The sequence below is a fragment of the Oryx dammah genome, unplaced genomic scaffold, assembly GCF_014754425.2.
Source record: "Oryx dammah isolate SB20612 unplaced genomic scaffold, SCBI_Odam_1.1 HiC_scaffold_5, whole genome shotgun sequence".
Lineage (NCBI taxonomy): Eukaryota > Metazoa > Chordata > Mammalia > Artiodactyla > Bovidae > Oryx > Oryx dammah.
Window position 1 is genome coordinate 97,118,436 of NW_024070189.1, and position 21,094 is coordinate 97,139,529.

A 21,094-nucleotide genomic window follows, 5' to 3' on the forward strand; every position below is an offset into this window, starting at 1 on the left:
TACTCAGCCTGTGCTGCAGAGCCCGGGAGTCGCACCTACTAAGCCCATGTGCCTCTGCTACTGAAACTCTCGCGCCCTTGAGCCCATGCTCCACAATGAAAAGCCACCACAAGGAGAAGTCTGCACCACTAGAGAGTAGCCCCTGCTCACCCCAACTAGAGAAAAGCCCAAGCAGCCATGAAGACCCAGCACAACCAATAAACAAATAAATAAAATTATTTTTTTAAAGGATAAGAGATGACAAGTGATGGCAAGGATACAGAGAAAAGCGAACCCTCGTGCACTGTTAGTGGAAGAGCTGAAAGGTAACAGGGAAATAATCCAAATGTCCATCGATAGATGAAGACAAACGAAATATCCAGTGGGATGATTTTTGGCTTTGAGAAGGCAGGAAATCCAGACACGTGCCACAACATGAATGTACCTTGAGAACATTATGCTCAATGAAGGAGACCAGTCGCAAGAGGACAAGTGCTGTACGATTCCACTTATATGAGGCCAAATTATAGAGACGGAAAGTAGAATGGTGGGTTGCCAGGGGCTGGGAGGAGGGCAAGTGGGGTTTAATGTTTAATGGGGACAGAGTTTCTGCTTGAGAAGATGAAGAAGAGTCCTGGAGATGAATAGTGATGATGCAAAATATTACGTATGTGCATAACTCCCTGATAGCTCAGTTGGTAAATAATCCACCTGCAATGCAATAGACCCTGATTCAATTCCTGGGTCGGGAATATCCGCTGGAGAAGGCATACACTACCCACTCCAGTATTCTTGGGCTTCCCTTGTGGCTCAGGTGGTATAGAATCTGCCTGCAATTCAGGATACCTGGGTTCAATCCCTGGGTTGGGAAGATCCCCTGGAGAAGGGAAAGGCTACCCACTCCAGTATTCTAGCCTGGAGAATTCCATGGACTGTATAGTGGCAAAGAGTTGGACACGGCTGAGTGACTTTCACTTTCACATAAGACCACTGAAAAATTGTTAAACTGGTAAATGATATGTTATGTCTATCTTACCCCCAAAAAAGTATAGGAAAAAACTCTTTAAAAGGTGATCGAAAAACATCCACTCATCTTCTTGGAGGTACTTAACTATTCACAGCTGCCCCAGCATTTCAGCCTTCTTGTCTTACAGCATCAAATGCCCACTTATGGGACTTACCTGGTGGTCCAGTGGTCAAGAATCTGGCTGCCGGTGCAGGGGACACGGGTTCAAACCCTGGTCCAGGAGGATCCCACATGCCTCAGAGCAACTAGCCCCATGTGCCACAACTATTGAGCCAGCACTCTAGAGCCCTTGAGTTGCAACTGCTGAGTCTGCATGCTGCAATTACTGAAGCCGGCATGCCTAGAGCCAGTGCTCCAGAACAAGAGAAGCAACCACAGTGAGAAGCTCCCCATCGCTGCAACTGGAGAAAGTCTGAGCACAGCAACAAAGACCCAGCACAATGGAAACTAAATTAATTTTTTAAAATACCCTCTTTTTAAACTTTTTCTTTTATATTGGAGTATAGCTGATTAACAATGTGTTAGTTTCAAGTGTACAGCAAAGTGATTCAGTTATACATATACATGTATCTCTTCTTTTTCAAACTCTTTCCTCATTTAGGTTGTTACATAATAATGAGTGGAGTGAGCTGAGTTTTCTGTGTTGTACAGTAGGTACTTGCTGGTTATCCATTTTAAATATAGCAGTGCAGACATCCACTTATTGAGGGCACCAATAAGTAGATCTAGACATAGATCAGAGCTTTCATGCTAATTCAGACAACCCAAAGCCACTCTGTCTCAGGCAGAGTGAATTCACCCCATACCCCACCTACGCCAAGAGAAGCTAAGAGAAAGGTGAAATGAAAAAGCCAGGGCCAATAAGAGCTCTTGTTGCTTGGGGCCAAACTCCAGAATTGCCCCACATACACGAGAACAGAGCTAAAGAAAATGCCAAGCCAGATGGCAAAGGCTGAAGGCTAGGCTGAGACCAGCATGCCAGCATAGCCCTGAGTGCAGCTGCAAAGGTCCCTCCCCTGGTGAGAAGAAACTATGTCGCAGCTGGGCTTGTTTTTCACCTGCTTGGTCAGTTGCCCATCACAGTGGGGGGAGACACACACTCCCTCCCACCAGGATGAACAGAGCCCCTGGGATTGCTGGATGATTTTTCACAGCAGCCTCCAGACACTGACTAGGCTTTAGGAAGGAGAAAGGAGGGGAAACCCTTGGGGTCCAGGCTGCTGGGCAACATCCAGGTGAACCACTGAGATTTACTTATTTATGGCTGCAACAGGTCATACGTTCAGGGCATGGGCTTCCCTTCAGTTGTGGTGCTCGGACTCCAGAGCGCACAGCCTCCATAGTTGCAGCAAGCAGGCTGTCTAGCTGGGGCTCGCAGGCTTAGCTGCCCCGCAGCATGTGGGATCTTAGTTCCCCAACCAGGGATCGAACCCACATCCCCTACAATGGGAGGTGGATTCTTAACCACTTGACCACCAGGGAAATATCGCAAGCTGAATTCTTCCTCCCAATTATGGTTTCATGGCTCCATTATCCTTTCCAGCATTCATTCATTCATCTAGCCAGTGATATTTATTGAGCACCTACTACGTGTCTGTCGTAGGGGACCCAAAGAGAGTGTGTAAACAAAAGGGAATATGGATTCCCTGCCCTCACGGAACTGACATTCTAGTAAGCGAGACAGAGACAAGATTAAACAAGTAAAATTATGCAGACAGAGGAAAGAAAATAGAAGAGGAGGAAAAAGAAGGGGAAGTGGAATGTCATTTACAGAAGGTAGGATTTCCCTGGTGGTCCAGTGGTTAAGAATCCGCTTTCCAATGCAGGGGAAATGGGTTCCATCTATGGTTGGGGAACTAAGATCCCACATTGTTTTGGGGCAACTAAGTCTGCATGTCACAATTATGGTGCCAGAGACCATGCTCCACAATTAGAGAAGCCCATATGTAGCAAAAAAGACCTTGCAGAGCCAAAATAAAAAACAATAATTTAAAAAAGAAGAAGAAGGTGGTCAGAAAGGACCTTGTGGGAAAGATCCATTTGAGCAACGATTTGAAGGAGGTGAGGGAGGAGCCATGAGGGTTGGGCAGTGCGGGGGGGAGAGAATGGTCCAGGCAGAGGGAACACCTCGTGCAAAGGCCCCATGGCTGGAGTGTGCCTGGTGAGTCCAGGGAACAACAAGGAGGTCTGTGTGGCTAGAGTAGAGTGAGTGAGTGAGCTGACAGGGATAGATGGTAGAGAGCCTTGTGGATTACAGAGAGGACATAGGATTTTCCTGTTGTTTTTGTTGTTTTTTATGAAAGTGAAAGAGGAGAGTGAAAAAGTTGGCTTAAAACTCAACATTCAAAAAACTAAGATCATGGCATTCAGTCCCATCACTTCATGGCAAATAGATAGGGAAACAATGGAAACAGTGACAGACTTTATTTTGGGGGGTTCCAAAATCACTGCAGATAGTGACTGCAGCCATGAAATTAAAAGATGCTTACTCCTTGGAAGAAAAGTTATGACCAACTTAGACAGCATATTAAAAAGCAGAAACATTACTTGGCCAACAAAGGTCCATCTAGTCAAGGCTATGGTTTTTCCAGTAGTCATGTATGAATGTGAGAGTTGGACTATAAAGAAAGCTGAGCACCGAAGAACTGGTGCTTTTGAACTGTTGGAGAAGACTCTTGAGAGTCCCCTTGGACTGCAAGGAGATCCAACCAGTCCATCCTAAAGGAAATCAGTTCTGAATATTCGTTGGAAGGACTGATGTTGAAGCTGAAACTCCAACACTTTGGCCAGCTGATGCAAAGAACTGACTCATTTGAAAAGACCCTGATGCTGGGAAAGATTGAAGGTGGGAAGAGAAAGGGATGACAGAGGATGAGATGGTTGAATGGCATCACCAATTTGAAGGACATGAGTTTGAGTAAACTCCGGAAGTGGGTGATGGACAGGGAGGCCTGGTGTGCTGCAGTCCATGGGGTCACAAAGAGTTGGACACGACTGAGAGATTGAACTGATCTGACTGAAGGTGGGAGCCATGGAAGATTCTAAGCAGAGCTGGGACATGACCTGACTCAGGTGTTCTCAGGAGCCCCCTGGAGGTCAGATTTGTAAGAAACTCAAAAAGTCATAGAAGTGATCACCCAACCATTGTGGGGCTCCCTTTCTCCCTCCTTCACCCCACATTCTACTCATCATCAGGGCTACTGACTCTGCCTCATACTTCTCTTCACTTGCCAAGGTTCAGACCTCATTCGATCCATGCAGAGGGACTGTAATCTTTTCCTCTGTGTTCTGAGTCCTAACTCTCGCTTCAATTCATCATAGCTTATCAGGTTATCTGTTAGCCAATCCCCAAAAGACTTCCCACTGCCAATCCTGAGCACATCCTAACTTCCACACCTCTTTGCCTCCATCCTGAAAATCCTTCTATCTCCCCATCTCCAAAGTCCAGCTCAAAAGATGTTTCTGCGGATCTTCCCTGGCAGTCCAGGGGGTGAGACTGCACACTTCCAGTGCCAGGGGGCATAGGTTTGATCCCTGGTCAGGGAACTAAGATCTTCCATGCCCCTGGGCACAGGCAAAATAAATAAATAAAAGGGGAATTGTAGTTTGTTTGTTTGTTTGTTTTTTAAAAAAAGATGTTTCTGGGGCTTCCCTGGTGGTCTAGTGGTTAATGAGTGGCAATTGAGGGCAGGAGGAGAAGAAGGCAACAAAGGATGAAATGGTTGGACGGCATCATCAACTCAATGGACATGAGTTTGCGCAAACTCCAGGGGATAGTGAAGGACAGGGAAGCCTGGCGTGCTGCAGTCCATGGGGCTGCAAAGAGTCAGACACATCTGAGCAACTGAACAACGACTAATTGTGGTTAAGAAAACTCCAGCCAATGCAGGGGACACACATTTGATCCCTGGTCCGGGAGAATCCTACATGCTTCAGAGCAACAAAGCCTGTGTGCCACAACCACTGAAGCCTGCGAACTGAGAACCTGTGCTCTGCAACAGGAGAAACCACTGCAATGAGAAGCCCGAGCATCGCAACAAAGTGTAGCTCTTGATTACCACAACTTGAGGAAGCCTTCAGGCAGCAATGAAGACCCAGAAGAGCCAAAAATAAATGAATCTTAAAATATATATATATATTATTCTGCTATCAAGCCTCCCAAGAGAATTTACCAGCACCCAAATCCTTCACCTGCCCACATGTGTCCACGGCTCTCTACCTCCAGCACCTGCCACTCCCTGCATGGGGCTAGTTCTGGGTGCAGGATCGAAGGACAGGCCAGAGGTTCTGGGGAGTTAATACCCTTGGAATATTCCTCAACCAATGACTGATGAGAGTTGGTGGAGAAATGCTGCCAGCTTTGCAACCGGCCTGCTTGGTTCCTGGATCAGTCCCTTCCTGCTACGTGACCTTGGGCAAGCCACTTCACCTCTCTGAGCTAGTTTCCCCATCTGTAAAATGAGGATGATGAGAGCACAGACTTCATCAAGCTCTTGTGAAGATGAAATCATTTCAATCTACGCAATGTGCTCTCAACAGTGACCGGCACATGGTAATTTCCTACATGTGAGGCGTGCGCGCATGCTCAGTCGTGTCTGAACTGTAGTCCACCAGGCTCCTCTGTCCGTGGGATTTCCCAGCCAAGAATACTGGAGTGGGTTGCTGTTTCCTTCTCCAGGGGATATTCCCAACCCAAGATTCGAACCTGGGTCTCCTGCATTGTAAGCAGGTTCTTTACCATCTGAGCCACCAGGGAAACCCAAGATCCCACAAGTTGTGTGGCAAAAAAAAACCAAGGTAGATCCTCTTGTGCAGAGCAATATCACAACTGGACTCATGCTCCAGACGACTGACACCACTCATCATCCTTTATTGTCGCTTTCTCTCTTAAACTTACTTGAATCCATTGGAACCGGAAGGTTAAACAGAATAAAAAAAATAGACTGCCAGGAAAAAATAAATAGAACTCCACCCAGGAGAGAATAGGGCTCTAATGTTGTTCCCTTAAACGAAACATTTAAGGGACATTTGCTGTCCTCTGTGTTCTCAGGGTTAGGGGCACAGTTTTGCCTACAAACTGCATCTTCGGAATCCTAAAAACATGGGTTTTATTCATTTATTTGCTTGCACCGGGGCTTAGCTGCAACACACAGAATGTTTAGTGGCAGCATTCAAACTTGGCACTTAGCATTAGTAGGAACCTCATGCTCTCCCTCACTCATTCTGCCCCTTTGACCAACCAGCAGCTGTGGATGGTTATCAACACATTGCTACATGAAGACATTAATCCATTATGACGGTAATTGTCAGTGCTGACATACATCGTTTGTTCAGCAAATATTTACTGAGTACCGACTGTGTGGCACTGTGACTCAATTATTCCACACCTTGAGATCTTAAAACTCTCAAGATATCATCTAGAAACTGCCTCCCCACTGGAGCTGAAAATTGTAGTGATGGTTCTGGCTGGAGGGAAAGAGCTGGATACTAAAATCAGAATCATTTTTAGAAAAAGAAGAAGTGAGTAGTCTGGGTTTCCAATCCTGAAAAAATATTTGAAGACTGAACCTCCCTACATTGTTCTTGCTCACTAAGAATGAACGTGTGACTGTTGGTGGGAACGTACATTGGTGCATCCACTATGGAGAACAGTACAGAGGTTCTTTAAAACACTAAGGCTAGAACTACTATATGACCCTGCAATCTCATTCCAGGGCATACATCCAGAGAAAAGCATGATCCGAAGGGATACGTGCACTCCAACGTTCTTTCAGAACTATTTACAGCAGCCAAGGCATGGAAGCAACCTAGATGTCCCTTGTCAGAGGAATAGATGAAGAAAATGTGTGTACATATACACAATGGAATATCACTCAGCCATTAAAAAGGATGAAGTAATGCCATTCACGGCAACACAGATGTACCTAGAAAGTGTCATATTGAGTGAAGTAATTCAGACAGAGAATGAGAAATAGCATGTGACATCCATTATTTGTGGAATCTAAAAAGAAATTATACAAATGAACTTACAAAATAGAAAGAGACTCACAGACTTAGAAAACAGACTTATGGTTGCCAGGAGGAAGGGATAGTTAGAGAGTTTGAGATGGGCATGTACACACTGCTGTATTTAAAATGGATAATCAACAAGAACTTATTGTATAGCACAGGGAGCTCTGCTCAGTGGGATGTGGCAGCCTGGGTGGGAAGGGGTTTGGGGAGAATGGGTACATGTACACGTATGGCTGAGTCCCTTCACTGTTCACCTGAAACTATCACAACATTAATCGGCTCTATGCCAATTTTTTAAAAAGTTCAAAATAAAAAAGAATGAATGTGTGAAATAGTAGGGTCTAGGATATGTTTCCAATACTCATCTGACCTGCATGCTCTAAGGGAAGGGTGGGTGGGACATGTGAAAGAAAGGGGAAGTTGAAGCTACAAAAGAAATCAGAAGTGAAAAGAAGCCAGACACATTTCTATGAAGTATGGAGAAGAGAGAAATCCATAAAGAGGGAAAGCCTGTAGTTGGTTGCCAGGGGCCAGGGGATTGAGGAATGAGAGTAACTGTTTCATGGTAGAGAGTTTCTGTTTGAAATGAACAGAGAATTCTGGAACTATTAATAAATAGAGGTAATGGTGGCACAACATTACAAATATACTAATACCGCTTAACTGGTGAAATTAAAATGGTAAAAACAGTAACCTTTATGTTGGGTGTATTTTAAATTAGAAAAGAAACTGGATACACATCCTTGCTCTGGAGAGAAATTTAAAAGTAGCCAGAATTAGCACAGAGAACTGTGATCAATATCTTGTAATAACCTATAGTGGAAAAGAATCTGAGGAAGAATATATATACATATATATGCTGTGCTGTGTTTAGTCACTCAGTCGTGTCTAACTCTTTGAGACCCCCTGGACTATAACCTACCAGGCTCCTCTGTCCATGGGGATTCTCCAGGCAAGAATGCTAGAATGGGTGCCGTGACCTCCTCCAGGGATCTTCCCAACTCAGGGATCAAACCCAGGTCTCCCACATTGAAGGTGGATAATTACCAGCTGAGCCATGAGGAAAGCCCAAGAATACTGGAGTGGGTAGCCTAGCACTTCTCCAGGGAATCTTCCCAACCCCAGAATTCAAACCAGGGTCTCTTGCATATATATATATAAAAATTACTTTGCTGTAGGCCTAAAACTAACACAACACTGTAAATTAACAACACTGTAAAATAACTATACTTCAATTTTTTAATGATTAAAAAGGTAAAAATAAGTTTGTGCTAAGTCGTTCATTCTGGCTCTGAGCGAAAGACTACACCATTGTGTTATCTGGGTCATTAAGATCTTTTTTGTACAGCCAGACATTCTGGAATGTGAAGTCAAGTGGGCCTTAGGAAGCACTGCTGCCAATAAAGCTATTGGAGGTGCCGGAATTCCAGCAGAGCTATTTAAAATCCTAAAAGATGATGCTATTAAAATGCTGCACTCAATATGTCTGCAAATCTGGAAAACCCAGCAGTGACCACAGGACTGGAAAAGGTCAGTCCGCATCCCAGTTCCCAAGGCCAGTATCAAAGAGTGTTCACACCGCTGGACAGTTGTACTCATCTCCCATGCTAGAAAGGTCATGCTCAAAATTCTCCATGCTACACTTCAGCATTATATGTACCAAGAACTTCCATATGTCCAAGCTGGGTTTAGAAAAGACCCAGGAACTAGGGATCAAATTGCCAACATTTGCTGGATCATAGAGAAACCAGGGGAATTCCAGAAAAACATCAACTTCTGTTTCACTGACTACACTAAAGCCTTTGATTGTGTGGATCATAACAAACTATGGAAAATTCTTAAAGGGATGGGAATACCAGACCATATTACCTGTCTTCCTAGAAACCTGTACGCGGGCCAAGAAGCAACAGTTAGAATTCTGTACGGAACAACTGACTGGTTCATTGAGAATGAGAAAGGAGTATGACAAGGCTGTTTATTGTCACCCTGTTTATTTAATTTCTATGCAGAGTACATCATGGGAAATGCCAAGTTGGATGAGTTACAAGCTGGAATCAAGATTGCCAGGAGAAATGTCAACAAACTCAGATATGCAGATGATACCACTCTAATGGCAGAAAGTGAAGAGGAACTAAAGAGCCTCTTGATAAGGGTAAAGGAGGAACGTGAAAAAGCCGGCTTAAAACTCAATATTAAACTAAGATCATCCAGTCCCATCACTTCATAGCAAATAGAAGGGGGAAAGGTGTAAGCAATGATAGATTCCTGTTCTTGACCTCTAAAATCACTGTGGATGGTGCATACAGCCATGAAATTAGAAGACGATTGCTTCTTGGCAGGAAAGCTATGACAAACCTAGACAGTGTGTTCAAAAGCAAAGACATCGCTCTGCTGACAAAGGTCCATATAGTCAAGGTTATGGTCTTTCCATAGTCTTGTACGGATGTGAGAGCTGGACAATAAAGAAGGCAGAGCATTAAAGAACTGATGCCTTTGAACTGTGGTGCTAGAAAAGACTCTTGAGAGTCCCTTGAAAAGCAAGGAGATCAAACCAGTTGATCCAAAAGGAAGTCCACCCTGAATTCTCTTTGGAAGGATTAATGCTGAAGCTGCAATACTTTAGCCACTGAGGGGAACAGCTGACTCGCTGGAAAAGACCCTGATGCTGGGAAGATTGAAGGCAGAAGGAGAAGAGGGTGCCAGTGAGATGGTTGGATGGCATCACCAAGTCAATGGACATGAACTTGGGCAAACTCTGGGAGATAGTGAGGGACAGGGAAGCCTGGGGTGCTGCAGTCCATGGGGTAGTGAAGAATCGAACACAACTTCGCAACTGAACAACAAGTCGGTCACTCAGTAGTGGCCAACTGTTTGTGACTCCGTGGACTGTAGCCCACCAGGCTCTTCAGTCCGTGGGGTTTCCCAGGCAAGAACACTGGAGTGGGTTGCCATTTCCTCCTCCAGGGGATCTTCCTGACCCAGGGATCGAAACTGCATCTCCTATATCTCCTGTGTTGGCAGACAGACTCTTTCACGGAGCCACCTAGGAAGCCCATAATAAATGAAGCTTTACAAAACCACATTACCTTCATTAATCAGTTCTTGCAAAAATATCAACAACAAACAAGTAGCCAAGATTTAGTAAGCACCTACTATGTGCCCAGCACTGAGCATCACCTGGCCTGGTCCCCCAGGACCTCTACTATTGGGATGCCACAATTGGCCTGACTGTCAACTAGAACACTGATGCACAGACTTAAGCCCCAGTTTCTAAGACTCTGACCAGCCGGTCAGACTCTGATTCTGCCCTGGAATCCAGCTGAAATGCAGATTCTAACTCAACAGGCCTGGATGGGGCCTGAGACTCTGCATTCCCAGAGTATGCTGCCAGTCCAGGGTCTGCACTTTGAGATGAAGGTCTGAGGATTCTGACCAGCTCCCCTCCCCTCCCCCACTCAGTTAAGTCAGTTTCGCTGACTGCCATTAGACAGGCTTGGCCTTGCCGGGAGGGGGTTAGGAGAACATGCCAAGAGCCCTTGCCTGTCTGTCACTGTGAAGACAGTTGACTTGAAAGATCCTGGAATAAGATCTTCCCTCACTTGCCCTTGGCCACTAAGGGCCCTCTTGTCCTGTAAGGTAGCATTTAAAAAAGTAATAAAACAAGTAAGTCAAACCTTCTGCTGGTGCTATGATGTTCAAGAGCTGCACTTCGCATTACTTTGCTGGTCATTTACCCAGTAATTTGTTCAATGTCAAAATCGCCCCTGGGGGACTTCCCTGGCGGTCCAGGGGTTAAGACTACACTTCCATTGTGGGGGGCATGGGTTTGATCCCTGCTGGGAGAACTGATTCCACATGCCAGTGCTGCCCACCCCACCCCTCCAAAATAAAACACCTTAAGAAAAAAAATCTGCCCTTTGCCTCCAGAACCTTAGTTCTAATCTTTCCACTTACTTTGGGGGAGCAAGAGGGGCAGCACTGAAGTAACCCAGTCTTATCTAGAGGGATGATGGCATTTGCCTCAAGCAGCCTCTTTATGTGCTCAAGGACTGGGTCATTTCCGACTCTTTGCAACCCCATGGAGTGTATAGCCCGCCAGGCTTCTCTGTCCATGGAATTCCCCAGTCAAGAATACCGGAGTGGGTTTCCATTTCCTTCTACAAAAAGCAGAGTTAGGCACCATGCATTGGCTGGAACAACTTTATGCGTGCCTGCATATCCCAGTGTTTTAGAGGAATAGTCAGCTACTAAGACCTCTGGAGTTGGGAGCTTTCCTGCAACCCGGGTCTTGGGTTTAGAAGATCTAGAAGCCAAGTCAGGGATGAGGGGCCAGAGTCAGCCAGACACAGGAGACTGCCTTTCTCCCAGCCTCCCCACCGCAACCCCCCATCCCTCCCCCATCCCCCAGAGACCTAAGCCTGTCCCTGAAAGAGCCCGCAGGGGAAATGGCAGGTCTGCCCTGAAGTTGGCGACTCTGAACAGGAAACTCAGGATGGAACCGGAATACCTAGTGGAGATCCCTACCCACCTCCTACCCCCGCACCTAGAAGCTAAGGAAGGAGGCGGCCCAGGGAAGAGCGCCCCCTCTTGTCTGTTCAGTCACGGCGGAGGCCACTGCCTCCTGGAAGCTATATCGTCCTCCTGTTTACATTTCCTTTGATTCCTTCTTCCAGCTCACTCCCTCAGGAACCCTCAAAGCCCGAGCCCCGGGAAAAGGCAGAGAAGCCCAGTCCGCGGGGCGCTTCCCCCTCCCGCCCCCATCAGCCACGTGTTCTCTGAAGCTGTCAGCGGGCGAGAGCCAGAGAGGAGAGTGATTTCTCTCATTTCTTGAGAAATAAAAGCCACCCGGAGAGTCAGTTCTGTCCAAACATTTCCTAAAGGGAGGGGTTGGTCTAGAGGGGTGCCAAGCACTGTCTCTGCTTTTCATTTGGAGCAAGGGAGGGCAGAATATTAAATATTAAACAGAACAAGAGGTTGCCTAAGACGGCGTAATTATCCTCAACAGCCATCTGCCATCTCGCTTTTTCCAAACGTATTCACGCCGGTTAGAGCACAGCAAACAAGGACCGGCGACACGGGCGTCGTGAACTTTTGTTTCTGGGACCACCACCCCGCCCCCCCCCCATACACAACAAAGTCGTAGGCGATGGGGGAGGGGAAGGCGCGCTGGATTCCAAGCTCTTCACTTAGTCCAGCCTGCCTGCATCTTAAAGCAAAAACAGACTAATTTAGACTTGAGTGATGGCCGGGGGCGTGGCGGAGGACAGGAGACAGGGTTGGGGGAGACATTAAAAAAAAAAGTAGAATTAGACTTAGCTTAGAAACTATGATCATTGGGGAAATGTCACAGGCCCAGAGCAGGTGGCAGAGATATCAAGTACTACAAGAGGGCTAAGGGCAGTTGAGAGAAAATGAACATTTCAGCAAGAAGTAAAAGCTGGAAATCAGGGGGTCTGCCCCCAGCAAGAGAAGCTGCGGAGAGAAATAAACTTCCCACCCCCAAAGAAAAGCTATTCAGAGGAAGGAGGGGGTCATTGGGGTCTTACCTTTGCCTCTACAGGTAAGGTTGCAGCAAGGAAATAAAGATTAGACTCCCTGCAGCACTCTGCCCCCCCAGATTTTGTCGCTCACTCACCTGTGTGGCATGGGCTCTGGCGCTGAGGCTGTGTGGTTAGTGGGCAGCGCAGCGAGTCCTCTGGCTGTCCTGAGGGCCCCACCTTGTCAGCGCCCAGGGGTCCAAGCCAGCAGATGCCCACGCATCCATTGCCTGCCCAGTGGAAAGGAAAAGGGGGCCCCGGAGGAAAGAGAGAGAAAGGGGACGCCGAGAGCAGCCAAGCTCGGAGCTGAGGGCTCCCCACGAAGGCAGGTGCCAAATGGGGCTTCTGTGCCAGATGACAGTGGGGGAAAGGGAGAAGGAAGAGGGGGAGGTTTCCCTAATGTTGGGAGGAGACAGGGGAGGACTACCGTGTCATCAGCCCCTGATCATCTCCAGCGAAGTACTTACTGCTCGGGAACCCAGCACAGGGAGACTATCCAGCCTCCCATCCACAGTGCTCCTCAGGGGAAAATAAAAGGGAATTCTTACTCTCGGCTCTCTGCCCCTTAACACTGGACCGCGACCTCCCAGCACGGGCCAGGACTCTCTGGAAGGATGCTGTGTATCACCCCTCTACCTTCTTCAAGAGCAGCTTCTCTTAAGGAGCCAGGAAAGGCTCTGTCTCTCCTACTTGGTGGGTTTGCGGAAGGGGCGTGTAGCAGGCGGGAAGCAGCATGGATGTGGAATCACATTTATAATTTAACCATCTCCCCTCCGCCAGATTACCTAAATTATTGATGCCCTTACAAAAACACTAATTAGAGGACAGCTGCTAACCCCACCCCACCCACAGTCTCTTCTGTTCTCTGGCAAAATAGCTTTTCTTTGAGCTCCCTCCCACCCCCTTAAGGCAAAGGGAGTTGTATGATTTGAATATAAAGGCAGCAAAAAGAAAATTTGAGTCTTTGGGTGCAAAAAGGCAATTGATGGCAAGCTTCACAGGTTTGTTGGCTGCATGCGCAGACTTAGGTTTCTAAAACTGGGGTGACCCCCTTTCTCCTTTTAAAGGAGGCTCCTTTTAAAGATGAGCTGTATGTCTTATAAGAGGCATCTAGGGCAGAGAGAAGCCTCATGGTTTTCATAAGGTGGAGTCAAAATGGGAGGATTTACCTCACTGGGGAAAGAAGCATTGTTTATACAGGAGCAATTAAACCTGGGCTGGGTATTAGGGGATATTAAAGAATTAGTCTTCTTTTTATAAAGTTTCTTAGTAGTATTTTGATTGTGCTCAGTCCTGTCTGACTCTTTGCTGCCCTGTGGACTGTAGCCCGCCAGGCTCATCTGACCATGGGATTTTCCAGGCAAGAATACTGGAGTGGGTTGCCACTTCCTACTCCAGGGTATCTTCCCTACCCAGGGATCAAACCCATATCCCTTGTGTCTCCTGCATTGGCAGGTGGGTTCTTTACCACTGTTACCACCTGGGAAGCCCAGTATTTTGATTATGTTGTTTTTTTAAAGTCTTTATGTATTAGGGATGCATGTTGAAGTATTTATGCTTAAGGTGATAGGTCGTTTGCAGGAGTAATGAATGAATAAACAAAATTTCAGATCCTCTGTAATAGGGAAGAAATGTGACTCCATATTGAATCTTTTACTTTAAGCTTTGTAGTCTATTGCTTTTGCTACAATAATGTTGCCTATAGCCTGAAATATACTGGATAGCCCATATTCCAGCCTCTGACCTTTAAAGGTATAACACTTTCCCATTCACATAGACATAAAAAGTTGCAGAATGTGGAGAAGGAAATGGCAACCCTCTCCAGTATTCTTGCCTGGGAAGTTCCATGCATAGAGGAGCCTGGTGGGCTACAGTCCATAGGGTTGCAAAGAGTAGAACACGACTTAGTGACTAAACAACAATCGCAACAAAGTGGGTTGACGTTGCTGATGGGAATCACAGGATGTGCAGATCTGGCTTCTTGAAAACGCTGATTCCTCCTGCTGCTGCCTCTGCTAAGTCGCTTCAGCTGTGTCCGACTCTGTGCGACCCCATAGACGGCAGCCCACCAGGCTCCCCTGTCCCTAGGATTCTCCAGGCAAGAACACTGGAGTGGGTTGCCACTGCCTTCTCCAAGGCATGAAAGTGAAAAGTGAAAGTGAAGTCGCTCAGTTGTGTCCGACTCTCCGAGACCCCATGGACTGCAGCCCACCAGGCTCCTCCGTCCATGGGATTTTCCAGGCAAGAGTACTGGAGTGGGGTGCCATTGCCTTCTCCTGATTCCTCCTACCTTCCTACAATTTCCTCTTTTTGTGAGGAGAGAGCAAATTAGCCAAGATGGTGTGGTCAGGCTTTCTTGCCCTGTGGCCTCTCGGTCTTGCCCCCTGTTTTATAAATGATTATGTAACAGCTGTTTCAGAGGGCAGCTGGCACATTCTGCTGAATACGTGCTCGGGTGCCTCGGGACTGAACTTGCTTGGTTTGGATACACATACCAGCTCGCCATGACCGGAGTCAATAGTGGGTACGCTTCTAGCCATTGATTCTCATGCTCCACTGGAAAGACCCCCTGTTGACTGCCTGCCCCAAACAGTGTGCTCTGGCCAAACATCCATGGATTTCCCCCCTTGTAGCCACAGATATATTGTGTTTACCAATGTTTGCTGTTTAAATGGTTTTTTCTAATTCCACGTGTTTTCCAATCTCTTTTTATAAGCCCTAGACTACAATAAACACAGTTTGCACACACACACACCCCCCCCCCACCGTTGCAGAACAGAGAATGACATTTGTCTTGCTGGAGGTTTACTTGAACATGGTGACCTGACCTACTCAGACAGCTGCAAGAACAAAGGATTCTTGACATCAGGAAGTTTGCAGCAACCAACCACACCTCCTCCCCTTTCAGTATCAAAGAAGCCTGAATTCTAACTCAGGGAAGGTGGTTCTTTGGGATATGAGCCCACCATCTTCTCAGTTTGCTGGCTTTCCAAATAAAGTCGATATTGCTTGCCCCAACAACTTGTTTCTTGATTTATTGGCCTGTTGTGCAGCAAGCAGTAGGAGCTTGGATTCAGTAACACCTCTGTACAGTGGAATATTATTCAGTCATTAAAAATAATGGTTCCCTGATGGCTCAGACTGTAAAGAATCTGCTTGAAATGTGGGAGAATCAGGTTCGATCCCTGGGTCAGAAAGATCTGATGGAGAGGGGAATGGCAACCCACTCCAGTATCCTTGCCTGGGGAATTCCATGGACAGAAGAGCCTAGAAGGGTACAGTCCATGGGATCTCAAAGAGTCAGACACAACTGAGTGATTAACACACACACATCAAAAATAAAGAAGCACTGAGACATACTACAACATGGCTGAACCTCAAAAACATTATGCTGAGTGAAAGAAGCCAGACACAAAGGGTCACATAGTGTATGATTCCCTTCATATGAAATATCCAGAATAGGCAAATCCACAGAGACAGACAGTAGATTGGCAGTTTCCAGGAGCAGGGGGATGGGGAGATAGGAGCTGCCTGCTAGTGAGTATAGGGTTGCATTTTGAGGTGATGGAAATGTTCTAAAGTAAGATAGAAAAGTGGCATGATACTGTAAATGTACTAAATGCTCTGAATTGTTCTCTTTCAAAGGGTTAGAGACGTCCCTGGTGGTCCAGTGGTTAAAACTTTGCCTTCCAGGGCAGGGGGTTCAAACCAGCCAGATTCAATCCCCAGCTGGTCAGGGAGCTGAAATCCTACATGCCTTAACGGCCAAAAACCAAACAAAAACCCCCATAAAACAGAAGCAATATTGTAACAAACTCAATAAAGACTTTAAAAATGATCCACATCAAAAGAATCTTTAGGAACTTCCCTGGTGGTCCAGCGGCTAAGGCTCCAGAGTCCCAGTGCAGAGGGCTTGTAGTTCAATCCCTGGTCGGGGAATTGGATCCCACATGCCACAACTAAGACCTGGCAGAGCCAGGAAGAAAAACTGTAAATAAATAAAAAGATTAATTTCATGTGAAAGGGATTTCCCACCAAATTTTTTTTAATGCAGTGCAAAAGGGAGGGGAAAATAAACATGGCCAACACATCATTGCTCACTGAAGAAGCTGGCTTATGGGGACAAGGGAGTCCAGTGTTATTTTCATTGTATTCTCTTTGCTTTGTGCTTAAAACGTTCTTTTTCTAAAGAGATGGACGTAAACATTAAATAGGAAAAATGCAGCCCATGAAGGTGGGTTTGGACCAACAGAAGTGGGGTAGAGGGGGCTTCTCCCTGGGAGACTGGAACCTCAGTTCAGCAACTAGGTGAACCCCCAGGCTTCAAAGTAACTCAAAGAATAGCCAGAGTGTGGAGGACAGAGCTAAGCTATGGCAAGCTGTGTGACCTTGAGCAAGTCACTTAAGCCTCTATCACCTCCTCTTCAAAACTAGGATAATAACACTTGAGGTGGGTTGTTTTGGGTATAAAATGAGACATCTGATATGAAAAGGCATTGTGTGCTCTAAAATGCTCTGCAATGTAAGATGTTATTATTGTTATTCCAGAAGCCGTAAGTCTATGCAATTAGCATTGAATTTTCCTATTTTTAAATCACGTGACTTGTATGAGTCACTTCATGATGAACATAAATAGCCATCCTGGTTTCTTTAAAAGTCCTTTGAAAATGTCAAAAAGTTCTGCTTTTTCCTTTATGCAAATGAGGCCATCCTGAGTCAACCAACTTTTAAACTCTTGTGCCTTTTGCAAGAGTTGGTGACCATGAATAATAGGTTAGCCTCAATTATTCACTCCTTCCTGTTTCCCTCTTTGTCACAGCTTATTGTGACTGTCATGTATTTCCTCAACCCTTGACTTTGGACTTGCTTTGATCAACAGCATGTGGGCAGAAGTGGCAATAAGCCAGTTTCAAGCCTGGGTCTAAAGAGACCTCCCATGCCCCACCTGCCCTCTTGCTTCTCAAAAGAGTTGTCAGCATGAGCACAACTATCCCAGAATAAAGATAAAAGACCAATGGAGCTGAGTCAACCAGTCGAGCCTTATCCAGACTGGCCAACCCAGCACACTCAGAGGTGCATGGGTATATATGTCTATTGCTTTAAGCCACTGAGCTTTAGGCTTCCCTAGTGGCTCAGATGGTAATGAATCCACTGGCAATGTAGGAGACCCAGATTCAATCCCTGGGTCAGGAAGATCCCCTGGAGAAGAGAATGACTACTACTCTAGTGTTCTTGCCTGGAGAATCCCATGGACAGAGTCACCTGGCAGACTACATTCCATGTGGTCAAAAAGAGTTGGACACGGCTGAGCAACAAACACTTCACTTCTCTTCACTTCACTTTACTTCACTTCACTGAGCTTTGGGGTAGTTTGAAATGCAGCACAATTGCAAAAATCTCTTGAGAGTCCCATGGACTGCAAGATCAAACCAGTCAATCCTAAAGGAAATCAACCCTGAATAGTCACTGGGAGGATTGCTGCTGAAGCTGAAGCTCCAATACTTTGGCCACCTGATACAAAGAGCTGACTCATTGAAAAAGACCCTGATGCTGGGAAAGATGGAGGGCAGGAGGAGAAGGGGCGACAGAGGATGAGATGGTTGAGTGGCATCACCAACTCAATGGACATGAGTTTGAGAAACTCCAGGAGACGGTGTAGGACAGGGAAGCCTGGCATGCTGCAGTCCATAGGGTTGCAAAGAGTCAGGGACGACTGAGCAACTGAACAACAACATCTGATCCACTGGCCCAGAGAAGAAGCCCAAAGCCTGTGAAATTCAAGCACAATGAGACTGAATTAAAAATACTTCTGGGGCCCCACTTCTGCATTGTCCCCTCTAATGCTCTGTAGAACTCACTCTTGTCCCAAATCCCTTGAAAAGAAGGCTGTGCTGCTTGTTATCCCAATCCATGGATTGTTTTCTCTTTAATGAAGGATGTAAAAGCAATGACTATATTTTTGGCAACAAAGTGAGACCCACAGAAAGCTGCTGAATCGTGTGAAGATAGCTCCTAGACATAGGCTCTGTGGGGAAAAGAACTTGATGAAGATAGACTTTCACTGTATTTCAGCTTTAGCCTTTCAGATTTGCTCGTCTTAAGACCAGAGATCAAGCCTTGAGCCTTTGGAGTGGGAGCACTGACTCCAAGACCCTAGACTACCAGAGAACTAACCCTAGGGAGGATCAAATCATGAGAACTTATACAAAGGAAACTACTTGAATACAAGACCCAGCATCACCCAACTACCAGTAGCACCCTGAGCAGCACGCCTCATCTAAACAACAAACAAAACAAAAATACAAACCAAATCATCAGCAGACAGGATTACCACCTCACTCAATGCTGCGCATCAGAGGAAAAACAAACAAATAAACAAAAAACTCAGCACAAATCTCACCCTGTATGAAACTTACACAAACCACAGGACCAACCTTAGGAGGGCAGAAACCAAAAGGAAGAAAGAATTCAAACTTGAAGCCTGGGAAAAGGAGACCTCAAACGCAATAAGTTAAAAAAATAATAACAAAAAGGAACAAACTAGAAACACAAAAGTCCAAATAAATGAAGAGTAAATAGGCAAATTACCTGAAAAAGAATTCAGAATAATGATAGTAAAGATTATCAGAAACCTTGAAAACAGAATGGAGAAGAAGCAAGAATCAATTAACAAAGACCTAGAGGAATTAAAGAATAAACATACAGAGACAAACAACACAATTACTGAAATTAAAAATACTCTAAAAGGAATCAATAGCAGAATATCTGAAGCAGAAGAATGAATCAGTGAGCTGGAAGATAAAATGGTGGAAATAACTTCTGAAGAGCAGAATAAAGTAGAAAGAATGAAAAGAACTGAGGATAGTCTCAGAGGCCTCTGGGACAATATCAAATGCACCAACATTCAAATTATAGGGGTTCCCAGAAGAAGAAGAGAAAAAGAAAGGGTATAGGAAAATTTTTTAAGAGATTATAGTTGAAAATTTCCCGAACATGGAAATGGAAATAGTCATTCAAGTCCAAGAGGAACAAAGAGTCCCATACAGCATAAACTCAAGGAGAAACACACCAAGACATATACTAATCAAACTAACAAAGAGTAAACACAAAGAAAGAATATTAAAAGTAGCAAGGGAAAAGCAACAAGTAACATACAAGAGAAACCCCATACATTTAACAGCTGATCTTTCAGCAGAAACTCTGCAGGCCAGAAGGAATGGCAGGATATATTTAAAGTACTGAACGGGAAAAATCTACAACTAAGATTACTGTACCCAGCAAGGATCTCATTCAAAATTGATGGAGAAATAAAAAGCTTTTCAGACAAGTAGAAGTTAAGAGAATTCAGTACCACCAAACCAGCTTTACAGCAAATGTTAAAGGGACTTATATAGTCAAGAACTACAAGAGAAGAAAAAAGTTCTACAAAATCAATCCTAAACAATTAAGAAAATGGCGATAGGAACATATACACCAATAGTTACTTTAAATATAAATGGATTAAATGCTTCAACCAAAAGACACAAACTGGCTGAATGGATACAAAAACAAGACCCATAGATATGCTGTCTACAAGAAACCCACTTCAGGATTAAAGACACATATAAACTGAAAGTGAGAGGATGGGAAAATATATTCCATGCAAATGGGAAGGAAAAGAAAGCTGGAATAGAATCCCTCATATCAGACAAAATAGATCTTAAAATAAAGAAGATTAGAAGAGATAAGGAAGGACACTACATAATGATCAAAGGATCAATCCAAGAGGAAGACATAACAATTGTAAATAGCTATGCACCCAACATAGGAGCACCTCAATACATAAGACATAAAAGAGAAACTGACAGTAACACAATAATAATAGGAGACTTTAACACCCCACTCACACCAACGGACAGATCATCAACACAGAAAATTAATAAGGAAACACAAGTCTTAAATGATACATTAGATGAGATGGATTTTCATTGATATCTTCAGGACATTCCATCCAAATCCAGAAGAATACACCTTCTTCTCAAGTGCACATGGAACATTCTCCAGGAGAGACCACATCTTCGGTCACAAATCAAACCGCAGTAAATTTAAGAAAACTGAAATTGTATCAAGGATCTTTTCTGATCACAATGCTTTGAGACTAGATACCAATTACAAGAAAAAAAAACTGTAAGAAACACAAACACCTGGAGATTAAACAACATGTTTCTAAATAACCAACAGGTTACTGAAGAAATCAAAAGGGAAATCAAAAAATTTCTAGAAACAAATGACAATGAAAACACGACAATTCAAAACCTATGGAATGCAGCAAAAGCAGTTCTAAGAAGGAAATTTATAGCAATGCAATCCTACCTCAAGAAACAAGAAAAACATCGAATAGGCAGCCTAACTTTACACCTAAAACAACTGGAAAAAGAATAAAACACACACACTCACTAAAATTAGTAGAAGGAAAGAAATAATACAGATCAGAGCAGAAATAAATGACAAAGAAATGAAAGAAAAAATAGTAAACATGAATAAAATTAAAAGCTGGTTC

At 44.9% G+C, this 21,094-nt stretch overlaps 1 protein-coding gene and 1 pseudogene across 1 annotated transcript in view; one reads left to right on the forward strand and one right to left on the reverse strand.

The window, feature by feature from the left end:
- The window catches only part of LOC120864604, a 30,798-nt pseudogene extending 15,737 nt beyond the window's left edge, over positions 1–15,061 (reverse strand).
- The window catches only part of LOC120864605 (40S ribosomal protein S29-like), a 43,765-nt gene continuing 37,730 nt past the window's right edge, over positions 15,060–21,094 (forward strand). The window contains exon 1 of the mRNA XM_040241644.1: positions 15,060–15,079. Coding sequence (XP_040097578.1) covers positions 15,060–15,079 — 20 coding nt within the window. The remainder of the gene's footprint in view (positions 15,080–21,094) is intronic.